The sequence below is a fragment of the Lontra canadensis genome, unplaced genomic scaffold, assembly GCF_010015895.1.
Source record: "Lontra canadensis isolate GAN:19392208 unplaced genomic scaffold, GSC_riverotter_1.0 scaffold11, whole genome shotgun sequence".
Classification (NCBI taxonomy): domain Eukaryota; kingdom Metazoa; phylum Chordata; class Mammalia; order Carnivora; family Mustelidae; genus Lontra; species Lontra canadensis.
The window spans coordinates 16043461-16060250 of NW_022631005.1; the positions used below are offsets into that span (position 1 = coordinate 16043461).

General features: G+C 36.5%; 1 protein-coding gene across 5 annotated transcripts in view; it reads left to right on the forward strand.

The window, feature by feature from the left end:
* The window catches only part of GTDC1 (glycosyltransferase like domain containing 1), a 425334-nt gene that overhangs the window by 193781 nt on the left and 214763 nt on the right, over window positions 1-16790 (forward strand). For all 5 annotated transcript variants that reach the window (XM_032856128.1, XM_032856125.1, XM_032856127.1 and 2 more), the window contains 2 exons: window positions 334-501; window positions 3883-4056. In XM_032856128.1, the coding sequence (XP_032712019.1) occupies window positions 334-501; window positions 3883-4056 (342 nt within the window). The remainder of the gene's footprint in view (window positions 1-333; window positions 502-3882; window positions 4057-16790) is intronic.

The window sequence follows — 16790 nt, forward strand, 5'->3', positions numbered from 1 at the left end:
TTCTTTCTTTCTTTCTTTCTTTCTTTCTTTCTTTCTTTCTTTCTTTCCTTCCTTCCTTCCTTCCTTCCTTCCTTCCTTCTTTCTTTCTTTGCATCTCTCAGTAACTGAGCAGAGAAGACCAATGAGATTCAGGGCTTTTATAGTTCTTAGCAGCTGCTTTTTAAGAGATGAAAACTTAGAATGCTGCTACATGGTATTAAGGCTTAACTATTGATGTGTCCTTGTAGGGGATATGTTTTTCTTGGGTTAGGAAGAGGGAAAAGGGGAGAAAGGTGAAGGATGACTGCTTTAAGCATGTTTGGGACAGTAAACTTTAATTTCCTTGTTTCCTAGGATCCTCTTTGCAAGCTCAGTGCTGAACCTGACTGAATTGGCTGCCCTTCGGCCTGACCTTGGGAAATTAAAAAAGATTCTGTACTTCCATGAGAACCAGTTGGTATATCCTGTCAAGAAATGTCAGGAGAGGGATTTCCAATATGGATACAACCAAATTCTCTCATGGTAGGTATAGATTGTGTCATTATATTTAGTCCTTTGCCCCTGTTTTCTTTATAGTTAGCTTTTAAATTTTGAGACCTACTGTAACTGTACACTTATTTTAAAAACTCATTAAAGTAGGTGTGCATGTTTAAGTGTATCTTCTGTGGTAGTAATTGCTTGTGCCTTTGATATACTTTTATATATATATGTATATATATATATATATAATCCTTTTATAAAATATACAAATGTAATAGTCTAGTTATATGTTGAATTAGTTATCTATTTTCTACAACATTCAAAATAGAATAAAAATGTTGACAAGAGACCTCCTTTTCACCCCTTGATTCCATCACGTATTGTTTAGGTGATACTTTTAGAAAAGAGCCAGTTAGGGTATTGTCATTTACCAACCACTTTCAATATACCCAGCTGAAATCAAGATAGAAATTTACACAGGAAGAAATTAAAAATTAAAGCATAATAGAGCAAGGAGTTTTAATCCTTTTTTCTTATTATTTCTATAAGAGAAAACTATGGAAAATGAATCTTTAGGTGGTTGGGGTTTTTTTCCCCTCATTGAGTCTTCTGAAACTGCACAGCCTTAAAATACCATGACATTTCAAAGGTGATGGTCCTTCTCTGTTGTTACTTCAACAAAGTGTATCTCTTGAAGCTTAGTTAATGAAAGAAGTTAATAACAACTCTGAAACGGCTTTGCGATTGGATCCTACTCACAGAACTACAACAAATAGAATCAGGTTGGCCATGATTGGGTACATCCTACTCACCTTTTTTAAATAGTTATTAGCAATTGGGATTGATGATGTGCTCCCAACTTTTACAAGCATATTCCATAGTTTAGTTGACATAGAAAAACAGCTCTATGGTGATATTTCTGTGTTTTGAGCATTTCTTAAATGTTTTCCTGCCATCATTTTTACAAGCTGCTTCAGTTGTGAAGTAGCAGCGCTATCAAAATAGAGTGGAACTGCTTCACGTCAAATGTCTCATAAAAACACAACCATTTTAAAATTTCATAATAAAATTAAAATACTTTATTTTATATTGAAACAGAGAAGGCAAATATGTTTTAAAAACAAAAATAAAATCATTTTGTGCTTTTATCAATATGGAAAACATTTGTAATATTCTTTTGATTTCTTAAATTAGCATCATTCTTTTCCTCTGATAGTGTGTGTTTATTACCCCTGAGAAATAACTGGAGAAAAAAATTCAGTCTATTTTTCCCTTTATGGGTGGCTTTAAAGTTAATGGAAGTTATACCCACTCATATCAGAGAGGAAATGCATGAAAAGAATATTTCTGTAGACTGTCTTGGATCTTTAATTTAGCATAGAATGGGTTTTTAAGAGTGTAAGTTGGGTTTCATGCCCTATGAGGGCAGATATCTAAAAAAATTTTAGCTCATTGCCCCTCATTTCTCTATTTTATAAAAGATTGTTTTTTCTCAAAAGGAATGAGACTACAAAAGCCTGTACATGATTTTCCGTCCTTGCTCTTCTCAAGAGGGTAAACTGATCGACAAGCTCAGAAAGGAAGAAGTAGACTCGATCATTGTTTGGACTCTTTACGAGAAAAAAATAGTTTGCCGTTGTCCAGAGGAAAAATAAGAGTGTCAGAAAGCAGTCCCGTTTCACATTCTCTTTGAAAAGTATGAGTCTTGCTTCCTCAAATGTTTCTTTAGGTTTCTTGCTGACTTCTGCTTTTGTTGGCACTGTCGGATTTCTTTCTTGACCGAGTGACAGTTAAGGACCTCAGAGATGACTGACTTAAGCACTCACCTTAAATAGAGGTTTCGTTAACCCTCTGACTTATGAACACATGTTGTAACTGTATATTATGACCTGTGGGTCGCTATTACAATATGTGACATATGGTGAAAACAGACTAGCTGTAAAACATCCTTCAACTTTTGGTCTATTATTATATTGGCTTCCTTATTGCTTGCTGATGTGTCAGCACTTCTGTGACATTCTTTTGTATTATCGGTGCTGTTATCACCCCTACTCCCAAATTTTCACTAGGTTGCAACCAAAAAAAAAAAACCAAACAAAAAAAACTTATATAGTGAAAAGCGGTTTTGCAGGGGAGGCATAAAGGTGGCAGTTCAACGTTCCTTTTGTAGGCTTTTCCTTCTGCTGTGTATTAATAACAGGAACTTTGGCTGTCCTCAGTAAACGGAGCATTTGCTATGGTATTCCTGTTCTATAAGCTCTACCTTTTCATTTGTGTTTTGCCATCTTACAGACTTATATGTCTTTTCCATTTCCTTGATTTATCAATTTTAAGGTGAAATAAAACTAGCTGCTATTTGAGCTTCTATACCTTCTCACTAAAACATCTGTGTGCGTTTTAGTGAGATCCAGTGACACTGAGGCACTGAATCATTGCTTAAACAAAGAGGGCCATTTTAAAAAATCAAACCAATTATTTATTAAATCAGTTTTTTGACCCATGAAGGGAACATACTATATATTCAGTTTTGTCCAGGTTGCCCTTAGTTATCATTTGTGTTCATTGGTCTTCAAGAAAATGTTAGAGGCAGTTCTGAACACTGTGGACATATGTATGACACCTAGAATTTGTTCATCACATTTCCTTATAACAATGTGTTTTAGATTACTTGTATTTTAAAAATATTAAAGGGAGGAATACAGTCTTTCCATTAAAAGTAATAGATAGTATTATATTTATTTCATTTAATTCTGAAGGTCCATGGTATTGTGGTCCTTCTTCTCCTTTGATGACCCCAAATATAACATACTGGTAAAATAAGTTATTTATAGAGATCCCATATAATCCTTCCTGTAGAATTCCAGAACTTTAAAAAAATCTAGTGGTTTCTTGAAGCAAAGGTTAAACAAGAAATCAACTTTTACAACATGTTTAAAGGTATGCTTTTGTGTGAAATAGCTTTATCTGAACTAGTCTCCCTGAAGGTACTGAAAAGTACGGTAGATGTCCTCTTGTCAGCAGTATGATATAAAATGGTGTATATCACTGACATAAAAATCCAACATGGGTATGTGGGCCACAGAAAAGAAGGTCCTGCTGTACTTAGTATTGCCAATAATGCAGAAAGTCCTGACACTGCAGAAAAATAAACATTGTTTGATGCCTCATAAGATCCCAGTACATCATTTAATTCCTCCCTTGCCTTTCCTCCCTGATGCCAGCACTCTAACTTACCGTGATACAATGGGAATGAAACGAACTTATCTATTAGAGGCCATTTAGTAAATACTGATGGGAAATGCAGAGTTCTTTGCAAACCCAAGTACAGTATAAACTCTGATTAACACAGAGGTCTTGAGCTTATAAAAACTAACTGTGAATGAGTGTGGGTTCATCATTTGCATTTATCCCTTTCCTTTCCAGCCTGGTGGCTGATGTGGTGGTGTTCAACTCAGTTTTTAATATGGAGTCATTTCTCACCTCTATCGGAAAATTTATGAAACTGATTCCTGATCACAGACCCAAGGATCTGGAAAGCATCATCAGGCCCAAGTGCCAAGTTATTTACTTTCCCATCAGGTTTCCTGATGTGAGCAGGTCAGTGTGTTTGACTCCGTTTTTCAATATTGTGTCATAAATTATTTCCCAAATGTATAGAAATTTGTGGTGTTCTTGCCAATTTTAACTTTTCAGCACAAGCATGGTTAATTAGAGAATCGAGTTCTATTTCACCATGCTGTGATTTACAAACATTTTAAATAATCATGTGTCCTGACGATCCCTGAATGGTTAGTTCTGATATCGAGTTCATCTTTTCTTCTCTGATACTTACTGGTTTCCTCAAGCAAGCTGCTTTGGCTTTTTTGACACTTACTGTTTTGTTTCTTTCTCTGTTGTTTTGTTACAGAAGTCATTGTCAAGCATATTTCTCACCCTTTGCATTCAGCTTATGCCCATGGGTTTATATGTATATAGCAACTGTTCTAAGTAAATCAATGGTAATTGCACTGCTTGGGTTACTTACATTTCCTGTGCTATTTTCTTCTATTTTTTTCCTTCTTCCTTTTCTTTTTTTATTATTTATATTATTATTATTTTTTTAAACATTTTATTTATTTATTTGACAGAGGTCACAAGTAGGCAGAGAGGCAGGCAGAGAGAGAGGAAGGGAAGCAGGCTCCCTGCCAAGCAGAGAGCCCAATCCGGGGCTCAATCCTAGGACCCTGGGATCATGACCTGAGCCAAAGGCAGAGGCTTTAACCTACTGAGCCACCCAGGTGCCCCAGTTATTTGTATTATCTTAATAAAGAGTTAGGTCTTCTATATTAGGTTACAAATGCACTTAATTGCCATTTCTCTTTCTCTGTTACTAAGGACATTTTTTATTACCCTTGTTGCTGGGCCCACCCTGAATTAGCAGTGGATGATGTGGCTCAAAGGGAACATTCTCAAATTCCTTTTCACTTCTGATTAAACCTAGCAAAATGGTTTTTATTACCAGTAGGAATATTTCTCCCATGTGAACAGAAAGTTTACTTCAGTGGGACTCATACTAGCCAGGGATGCTGCTGTTTGCAACTGAATATGTCCTTAAAAAGGGTTCAGGGACAGCTGTTTCTTCCGCATTGCTGAAAGGAAGGCAGGAAACAATTTAATGTCTATGCATGTTATGCAGGAGGTCAGCATTACTCTCTGTATTCTAAATTTACTGAGTTCACCTAGATTTTGCTGTGGAATCAGTAGTCATCATCAGCACTCTTAATGCTGATTTATTTGAGTGTTTACTAGTTAATATTTCATTGAAGAAAAATCTGCCTAATCCCAAATCAAGTTTGTGAGTCATAAAATTTAAGTTAGACAACCTTGCCCAAGTCTTACTTTATGGAGTTCAGAAAGCAGAGGCCCAAGGAAGCAGAGACTGGCTTGTACTCACACTACTGATTGTCATAGACTGGATTAACGTTTAGACTCCATGATTCTTTATTCAATTTTCTGTTTACTGTTCAAGGTTCCTATTGCTGTAGGTCATTTGGTAAAAATACTTAATCATTTATTTGGAGTTTTGACAACTGTCAGGCTAAGCGAAAAAAAATCAAAATTGATTTTCAGTTATAGATGCATATGTATATGCATATATAATGTGTATGTATATATGTATGTATGTATGTATGTATGTATAAGATTTTATTTATTTATTTGACAGAGAGAGACACAGTGAGAGAGGGAACACAAGCAGGGGGAGTGGGAGAGGGAGAAGCAGGTTTCCTGCCGAGCAGGGAGCCCCATGTGGGTCTTAATCCCAGGACCCCGGGATCATGACCTGAGTCAGAGACAGGTGCTTAACGACTGAGCCACCCAGGCACCCCTATAATGTGTATTTATATATATATAATATGTGAGATGAGAGAATTTCAACTTCTGGAAAATACAATTGTTACACTTTAGACCTATGATTAGTTAAAACATAGTTTATATTTTAGGCCATATTTTTAAAATATGACCTTTATTTTTTTGACATTTTTTAAGGTTTCAATATAATGTACACTCAAAATGTACATCTTTAATTTAGTAGGTGGTTATACTACATCTTAATTATTACCACTATAGAATTCCAAATACATAATATGTTTTAAAATTCATTTGCATCTGATATATTCCTACAACATCATATGTTTTAATACACCTGTGGCAATTGAATAGTTTATTAATTTGGACTATATTACCATAAATAAATCTAGCTAAATGGAAAAAGGTTAAGGAATATTGTGGCCAAGATAACATTCATAAGCAAGGTCTTAGCCCAGAGTGTTATTTGAATTATTTTCAAATGGTAATTTGCTTTATCCAACCCAAACTCATATAGTGTAAGTAAGTGATTATTTGCATGAATGACAATCATTCTAATGCCTGCAGTCTTAAAAGAGTATTATTTTGTTGAGATGTTGAAAAATAGTAATTCCAAAGGCAACATAACAAAGATGATTAAAAAAAAAAAAAAAAGAACTTTTGAATGCTTCTATCTTTCTCTCTATACAAATATTGTTTGGTCATGGCAAAAAAAAAAAAAGAGTAAAAACAAAGTAGAAGATATAATTAAATTATTAATATAATATGCTATAATAGTGTATACTATAATGGATATTAGTCAGAGAAGGGAAACAGCTGTATTTCAGCAAAAAAATATGAGGATTTCTAAAGTTGTTAACAGTTAAGATTCAGAGCATGTCGGTCACATAGGACTTCAGTAATACGGCTTCGTGGCAACTACTGTTACCTATTGCCCTTCTCACTCCTCACTGCCTTGTCTTTCTCAAAGACCAGAAAAATCGTTGCAAGAAAGAATATCACTTGAAACTATCATTACATGTATTTGGGGCGCCAGGGTGGCTCACTTGGTTAAGAGTCCAACTCTTGGTTTTGACTCAGGTCATGATCTCAGGGTTGTGAGATCAAGCCCTTTCAGACTCTGACTCAGCAGGGAGTCTGTTTGGGAGTCTTTCTCTACCCTCTCTCTGTGCTTCTCCCCCTGCTCATACTCTAAGTAAATAAATAAACAAATAAATAAATATCTCTTAAAAAAACGAAACTATCATTATATGTATTAAATATTTGGGGATGGAAAAGCTTTTAAACACTGGAGGGGTACATACATGTATTTGAGTCTTGATAGCCACTTACCAGCTCTGTGACCTGTATAAGTATAATGACCCTGAACTTAGGTTCTTTAATATTACGATTATATTTACGTATCACCTCTATAGGCATTGTATAGTGACTAAAGGAAATAATGCAAATAAAGGAAATGCAAATAAAGGAAACACATGCAAAATGCCTAGCATAGTGCTGGTATGTGATAGCCCCCCACCCACCCCAGTAAAGACTACTTCATCATATTAATTTTCCCACTCCCATTGTTATATAACCTAGCACATTTATTGCCACCTGAATATAAAGTACATTCTTCCTCTCTCTCCTTTCTTAATCAGCACATTAAAATACAGAAGTACCCTGCCAAAGGAGCAACACAATATAAGTAAAGAGGTTCATTTATTATTCTCTGTATCATTCTGACTCAGTCTTTGGGCCTCATAGGAATCTACCATCCATTGGTGGGGCCAACTCCTTACTTTGATTTTTTTCTTGTCCCAATTTTCCTCCTTCCTTCTTGAGCTCATCCTCCATTTTTGATCATTATCCTTGCTATCTTGCATATTCTCTCAATTTTTTTGCCCTTTTCCTTAATTTGATCAGGAGAAAAACCTCCAGCTGTACTTGTTAGTCTACTCTAAATGCACATGGTCCTCCTGAGCTGCCTGGTAAGCAGACCACATTTCCCATCTACTAGATAACTAATCATTCATTTTTCTTGCTTTGTAGACTTCTGATACCAAATATTCTATCTTTGCCCTCAGATTATGACTGAGAAAATAGCAGCAATGGCAGAGAATTTCTATGTGTTGCTATCACCGTGTCGGCCCATCCACATGCTTCTGGGTGTATATTCTTTTTCTTGGTACCCATTAATGTGCATGAACTGACTTTGCTTCCATGTGAGGCCTTTGCCTCCACGAGAGTCCAACCTTCTTGCATATCTAAGGACTACTGTCCTAGCAATTTGTCCTTCTCTGTTCTGTACCATCAGTTTTCCTGTCTTCTGGGTCATTACTATTAGCATAAGAAAAATGCTATTTGTTTTACATCTTTAAAATAAAAAAGCTATTTCTTGATTCCACTTATCCCTTCTGCTACTGCCTATTTTCCTTCTCTCTGTTAGTAGCAAAAACTCCTGAAAGAGTTTATATTTGCTCCCAGTTTTATTTCTACTGTTCTCTCTTACAGCTACTCCACTGAAACTGTTTTTTGTTAAGGTTACCAGTGACTTCCATGCCTCTCTAAATCCTGTGGTCAATTCTCGGTGCGCATCTTACTTAACATATCAGCAGCATCTGACACACTATGACACATTCTTCAGTTGTTTTCTAGGACATGCAAGTTGCTATTTTTCAGGCTTGTTGCTGGTTTCTCATCATTACCTTGGCTTTGAACTTCATACTGGCCTTTGGCACTCTTAGCACTTAAAGCGTTGATGAAAGAAGAGTCCAGGATTGAAAGGAGCAGAAAAAAGAGTCAGGAAGTCAACACTGAGAGAATTGTCTCTGGAGAAGAGGGAAGAGGACTCTAAGAAGATGGCCAGTAGTGAATTCAGAGAAGTAAGGTTAGACTATACCCTTGAATTTGATAAATAAAGGATCAGTGATACCCCATCCTGCATTCTATTAAATCACAGAAAAGTTTCCTGTGTTCTTTCTAGTAGCCAGAGAAAGTTAGGATGCAAGTCTGGATGAGATCTCTTTCCTTTCCTGTCTGTCTGTCTGTCTGTCTGTCTCTGTCTCTCTTTCACACATACACAATGTGTGTGCACACACAAACACACACACACACAGATTCTGCTCCTCATTTGTGGATGAAAGCACCAAAGTTCAGAGAAGTTAAGTGTCTCTTGGTAACCACACAGCAAAATGTAGACAGAGCAAAAACTGGAACTCATATCTCAAAATCTCAATCCCATGCTCAGCCCACCACTTATTGTGAATGCAGTTTCAGAGGTCCTGATTATCTGATTTCTCAGCTGACAGCAGATTAGCAGCATCACATTGGGGGTGCGATAAAGGCAGGCTCACTGACAGCAGTAAAAAGTGACAGCTGACTGACAGCTCGACAACAAGGGAGGAGAGAGATACACTATTAAAAAAAAACATACATGAGAAGTGAAAAAGCGTAGCAGCCTGGAGCCATTCTATGGCAGGGCAGGCAACTGCGCACGTTGAAGAACCCTTGCAGACGTTTCCCCACGACTGTACAGCTTGTACATCACAAGGGTGACTGTGAGGCATTAAAAAATGATAGCCAGTAAATTCTGTGTAAGATGGAAGGAAATGCATGACTCACTTTTGGCAAAAATGATAAACAACAGCAAATGAAGGCAGACCTCATGCCTCGCTCTAGGATATATGTGAGCCGTATTCACTGAAAGGACAGTGAGCATCTAAACCCTTCCCACTCAGTGGTAATATCTGTAGGCTTAGGTGACCAGAGAATGTTTCAGGAAGCTATTTTTTTAGATGTTCCTGATTGGAGCCATTTTGTGGGCCAAATCTCCCTTTGCTACCGGGGTGCATAGACTGGCTCCTTTGGTCCTGAAGGTGTCCGGGCCTGCCAGATGGTCAGTAGTCAACAAGACCGATTTTGTAATATTAACACCATGCTTTAGCCTGTTTGGGCTGCTGTCACAGAATACCATAGACTGGGAGGCTGATCAACAGCAACAGTTTACTTCTCATAGTTCTGGAGCCTGGCAAGTCCAAGATTAAGGCTCTGGCAGATTTGGTGTCTGTTTGGGAAGGTCTGTTTTCTGCGTCTGTGCTGTGTTCTTACGTGAGGGAAGGAGCGAGGGAACTCTCTGGAATCTGTTTTACAAAGGTACTAATCCCATCAATGAGGAATCCACGCTAGTGATGTGCTTATCTCCCAAAGTCCTTGCCTTCTAATACATTTGGGGGCAGGGTAGGATTTCAACACAGGATTTCTGAAGGACTACAGACATTCATCCTGTAGCATGCCAGAAGATAAATATGATCTCAAGACTTGATGAGATAAGACTCATGACTGGGAAGCCTATGCTGTGTTAGAGGGTATAGGTTATAGATTGGAAATTAAGGAAATTTCACTGTATATATCAAAGATTTCCTGTAGAACTCCATGTGCTGTTGGTTGTGTGATGAAAAGAATAAAGAAAGCAGTCCTACAGCCCGCAGAGCCAGACATTGGCTAGAGGAAGCCAGTATTTCCTACTCTAGGTCATGTAACTGCCAAACAGGCAACGCCTGGTACAACTTAGGGGATTTTATATATCCAGGCCTTTGTGTGAGTCTCAGTCTAATGAAATCAGAACATCAGAGGGATTTGCAACTTGCTTTCTGACAGGGTCATCTTTAGAAGGCAGAGTTAAGCGTAACAGCTAACCTTACTGATTCTTATTTTAGCCCTGCATTGTGCTAAGCCTGTTATATGTATTTTAGCATTTTGTTCTTCCAACAATTCTGAAAGCTATTTTCCATTTATAGTTGAAGAAACTCAGCCATAGAGAATGTAAATAACTTTTTGCCTACAGTTGTACAAATAGTAAAGGTAGAACAAGAAATCAAACATTTTCTTATCCAATTTTACAGCCCAAATTCTTACCATTTTTTTTTTTTTTTATTGCCTGTTTCCCCAAAAGAGGTTCAGGTCCCTGGTACTTGACTCTAACCATTGAGGAACAAATGATTTATAAAAGAGAATTGACAGAAATATTGAATAAAAGGAAGCATATCATGGTAATTTTATGAAAGAAAGGACTCAAGGCTTAGAAAGCAGACTTTTAAAGGGTTGAAGTTTTGAAAAGAGGATACCTGAAGAGGAATGAGAAATTTTAAAAAAGAATACCAATAGCAAATTGGAGCTAGGCCAAAAGAGGCAGAATGGGAAGAATACGTCATCAAAAGCACAGCTGTAGGCTCAGACCATTATTTCATGTATGAGAAAACCATTTTTTTTTTCTACTTGTAAATATATCTCATTTACTCAAACTCTCTTCCCTTATAAGGTAGTTTACGGTATGACATCTGTCTTATCTAAGCATCACGTTAGATGTTTAGGATGGAGTGGAGTATGTCAGCACATCATCTCACTTCTTCCATCTGTTTCCCCTACAAGATCTGGTACTGAGGGACCATTCATGCTTTTCATAGAACGAGATGATGCCCACTCCCGCCAAATTGGATCACGTAAGAATGTATATACAAATACGGTGAATTACAAAGTACTCTTTCTTATCCTTGAGAAAGATCAGGTCTTCCCAAGAAATTCCATCAGGAACTGAGGAGGGAATATCGAAGTGGGTATCATCTGCCTCAAATAGTATTCAGTTGGATTAAAGGTGAAGAGAGATAAAGGCTCAAGACTGTCAAGTCCCGATACTTGTATGTATTTATCATGTGCTTGCCTTCTCAGTGCCATTATATGGTGAAAAAAGCTTAAATGTCTTTATTATAGTTACACATAATTGATATAAACAGATCAAATGTATGTGTTTTCAGTGGAGACCATAATAAAAAATCATCCGTTTATTTTTTAATGAAGGGATGAGTGGATGGTATTTCCTTAGGAGTTGAAGTTTGGATTTGGAGCACATTGAAGAATGTATACTTAGGTGGAAAAATAGGAGCTTTTTCTGGGGTACAGATTCCCATTTAGTCACCACAGAGAATATCAAGTATCAATCTTAATGTGATCAATAGAGAAGAATTTCATATGCTTCTGTAATCATTTTTCTATGTATTCCTATTTTCCACAATACTGGATTGTTAGAATAAACAATAGTAGATTTTACCTGTGAGTTTCCTCATTTCATTGTAGATTTTGTATCCTGGGGACAGGAATTATCTGAAAAGCATCTCTGCTTTCCTCCTCCTACATTTTTGACCGCAAAGGAGAGAGGAAAACAATGTTGGTCATTTGGAGTAATCTCAGTTACGGAAACCCTAAGAATTTCTCTACATGTTTCTCTCCACCTCTTCCATGTAGCTGAAATGTAAAGCCAAAACAGAGGTCTATGGACTTCACGTAACTATTTTAAAAACAAAAATGGAGAATTTTAAAAACAGTGTGAAAACTTTAAATGAAAACTCTCAGGCTGTGCAAACAAAGGCGAGGAGCCTAAGGGCTTTTTGAAGAATTCTTATTAAAAAAAACCACTATTTTACATTGCAAAGCAGATGTGTCAGAAAACAACAGCCAATCTGTAATTTGAGAATTCGTAGATTGATAGGACAGAAGGCAGCCCCTGTGGCTCCCCACAGAAAACTTTGTTTTCTGGGGTCAAGAGTTCTGCTTTTGGTGGGGGAGGGGGGTTTGCCAGAAAACACCTTAATCTTCTTACCACATGTGGTCATATTTCTCAGATACATTGAGAAAGTATTAGTCAGACATAATAATAAAATACTGACTTTGCTATATGAAATAAAGAAGTGGGTACTGTCTTCTTGAATATTAATCTAGGTTTGAAGTAGGAGAAGAAAAGTTTTGCTTTTACAAATTTAAACATATCCATATTTGCTAACAATTATTTTGGCTCTTCAAAATGAATGCAAAAATGTGTTTCGTTTGAATGTCATTTAAAAAAATTTTTATAGAATCACTCTACTAAAAAAAACTTTTGATAAATCATTCCAATGTTTAACACCACTCACTTTCATGAAATCTCCTTTATATCTAATGCAAATCTTTCATGCTATGTTATATTCTAACCATCTTCCTCTTACTATTCTTGTTAAGAAAAGAGTTTGGCTTCAGCATACACACACACACACACACACACACACACAATTCCTTTGTTGGCCTGAAGTTACAAAGAACAAACTCTTGCTTACTCAAAATGTATTTTTAATGAAATTATCATTCATGTTAATGCCTAATTACTGATTAGATTTCTTTTCTCGCCAATTTATACAATAACAATAACCCCACCCAAAAGAAGTGCTTTAAATTCAGCTGCAGCAGCAGCGACAAAAACTATCCTTTGATAAGATGATTTACACCCGTTCTCAAGTATAGAGAGTGTTTGGCTTCAGACATCAAAGACTTGATGTCCATTTTTTTTTTTTTTTTTTTAAGTTCCTCATTGTCCTGTTCAAAGTAATCTTGGAGGCAAGAAGCGAAGGCGACAGATCAGGGGGTGGAGAAATAACTAAAAATCAGAGAACATGTTTAGCTAGGGACTACATCATCCCTTCAAAAGGAGTCATGCATGGAGCAGGGCTTCTACAAAATGGGGATGGATATCATTCAACAAACTCAAACCATAGTTGAGGGGAATTCAGCAAAAGGTCCACTTAGGATCTCTTCTCCTCAATGGGCTTAGAGGCCATTACTGAGCTTCCTGTAGCATAATGAATGATCATCAGTGTAGATCCATTCAGGCAAGAACAATTTGTGTTAGATATTCTGTTCATTACATGAGGGTTATGTACAATCATGTTGTTAGAAAGAGTTCAGATAAACCACTTTGATGTTTAAAGGATCAAGCTTTGGTTATCTTCCTAAAAAGCACTTACTCAAATCATTCCGTTTGGGATAACGCTGAATAAAACGTGGGAGTCAGCAGAATAGTATAGAATGATCTGATTTGTCCTATTATCACTTACTACAACTGCTCAGCCTAATGCAAATCACTTAACATCCTAGAACTTCAGTTTTCCCATCTGTAAAATGGTAATCAAATAGGACCTACTTTTTAGATTTATTATGCCAGTTTAGATCATTATTATAGTGTGCCGACTGAGCTCTGGGTGTGCAACCTAGTTGTGTTCAGTAAATGTTAGTGATTTTATTTATACTCCCACCATCACCATTTTGGTTATCTGTTTCACAGGCTTTTTGATAAGGTCACCCATTCAGTAGGAGTCCAACCTCAAAAGTGAGGGGGAACAAAATTTTGAAAAACCATAATGATTTTATAGAACATCTGAGGATCTGAAGTTTGCCAGTAATTCTAATAAGGGTGCGGACTGTCTTATATCCTATTAATCCGCATAACCGCAGCGCCTGAGCGGGCATAAGTTAGCAGTGCGTGAAAGAGAAAGGCACGTGGGCTGTTTCCACATCTGCCTGACACCTGTGATATGTGTGCATTCCTGGTGGTGCTAGAGTGTGGAACCGGCGAGTGGGGTGATCACAGAAGTCACTGTAGTTGTTCAGTGTTCCTGTGAAGAATGCTGGGGAGTGTTTTAGATAGTTTTCCACTAAAACACAAACTAGCTAGAACGTATCATTCAGCAGTAAACTGCCAGAGTAACTTCTTACACAGGATAGCTTATTTATACAGAAATTCCAGATAAAAGACTTCATAGGAAATTCCTTAAAAATTTTTCAAAGTAATGCAATATATACTTAACAGCAGTTTAATTCTTTGAGGTTTATTCATGCCTTCTCCCAATGTTTATTGAAAGCTTGCTATTAGTATGGTAAATAGAAGGTATTCTAGGATATAAGGATATAAAAGACAGGATCCTTAATCTTAAGAGCTTTGTAGAAATGATAGGCATAACAGGTATCTTTCAGATAGAAAAAAAAAAAAAGCAAGTGCTTTTTATGGCATTTAACCTGGGCGTTAAATACTGACTCAGCTTTGGGCATAATAATAGTGGCTATCATTTATCAACTGCCTTTTCTGGGCATGCACTTCATGTATATTACTTCTAATCTTTACCAAACCCCTCCAAGCTAGGTACTATCATCCTCATTTTACAAGTGGGAATAGTGAGGTTTGGAAGGTTAAGCTTGCCCGAGATTGTACAGCTACTGAAATGGTCTGGCTTCAATATGCTCCTTCCATTTATGTAGTGTTATTTGAAAGGAGAGTGGGTTAGGGTACATGCAGGCACACATTATGGAGAGAGAATAGTTACAACCAGATTTATGGTGGTGAATGATCATTGGGCCTAGAAGAGATTAATTACCTTTGACTCAATTGGGCGAAGAGGTAGGAAGGTTAGAGATGGGAATTAAAGCTGAAGAATTTGGACTTTAGCCTGTCATTGTTTGGGAGCCTTGTTAGGTTATGAAATAAGATAATTTGGTATTGATAAATACAGTATTGATGGGAAAGGAAACAGGAAGCAGAGAAACAGTTTTAAAAAATATTAGACCAGGTTATTGAAGACTTGAGCTAGGAAAGCAGCATGCAGATGACGAGGAGGACATACACATAAATGCGCCGGTTGTAGACTTGGCAAGTTGACGGTGGCAACTGGATGGTCTTAGATAATCTCAGAATGTTAATTATAGTAACTAGGAGAATATCTGTTCTATTGGAATTAAGAAACAAAGATGCATAAAGATGGTGAATTCTAAGTTTTACATGTTGAGTCTGAGATGTTGGCAAGTCATTTAGATGCAGCTGACCAGCAGGAAGTGTCTACTTATCCCAGTGTCATTATTTAGAATGTTGCATGATTTGTTATACTGACCTACGTTTCTAGACATTTTGGTTGGATTTGCTCTTTCCTTTGACACACTTGACAAATCTCAAATTTATTTTTCCAAGTAAATCCAAGATATCTGTTTCTTGTCATTTGTTACCATCTTATAAAAACCGAGTGCAGAATTTGTAAAAATATCAGATCTTTTGAACTCTTTAGTTCTGGATAAGCAGGAATTTATTGAATTACTCCTTCCTTTGTCTTCTCAGAGTTCAGTAACTGAATCACTTCAGTCCCTCTGGGCGAGGAATCCTGAGATGAGTACTATATAATGAAAGGGCAACGTGGTGCAGTGCCTAAGAAAATTGACTTAATGTTGGACACAGCTAGATTTCAGTACCACCTTTTCTGCTAACCACTTGGTTGATACTGAAAAAGTTTTTTGATCTTTCACACCTCATTTTTCCCCCCTCATCTGTAAAGTAAGGGTAGTAATAACAGTCTCACTGGGCTGCTGTGAAAATTAAATGAGATACAAATGTAACATATTGTTAAAATGCTTGAAACATAGTGAGCATTAAATAAATGGTACTTGTTACTATTGTTGTCTTTGATTTGTGTATTGGTTCTCAAAATATCTTTAGGTGCTTTCATTAACCTCTATGTAATTTATTTAATTTTCTCTAGAATAAGAACTTTGTCCCAAGTTGTGGTCCTGTATGACTTTAGTTGTTTTAGAAGCAAGAGATGTTTGCTTTATGTCAACTTAGAATTAAAATAATAATAATAATAATAATAATAATAAAAACGTTTTCCTAGTCTTGACTTATCTTTACCATGTTAGACTAACTACCAAAATTCTACTTTGAAATATTGCTAAGAATATTAAATCCAAGTACTATTCTATATGTGTGCTCTTGCCATGTATGCTGTGGGGTTTCTGTACTTTGGGCTTATAAAGGTAAGTTGTAGACCTTTTGGACATCTAACAAGGTTTGTACTAACAAGTGACTATCTGCAGAGGTACTTCTGGGAGTGATTAGAAATCATAAGCTTTCCTTAAGTTTGGTTGTTTTTGTTCTTACTATATTTGAGTTGGTGTTACCTACAAATTTATTTTTATCAGTGAGTATTCCTATGAAACTAGTTCTTAAATAATTGTCACTTTTTGTCTTGGAAGATTCTAATTTTTTGTGTCAGTACTATTAAATATGGAACTTGAAAAAATTAGCAGACACAATAGTGAAAATTCAACTTAGGAAACCTAGTTACAATTCTCTTTAATTAAAGGTAAGCTCATTAGTTGCACAA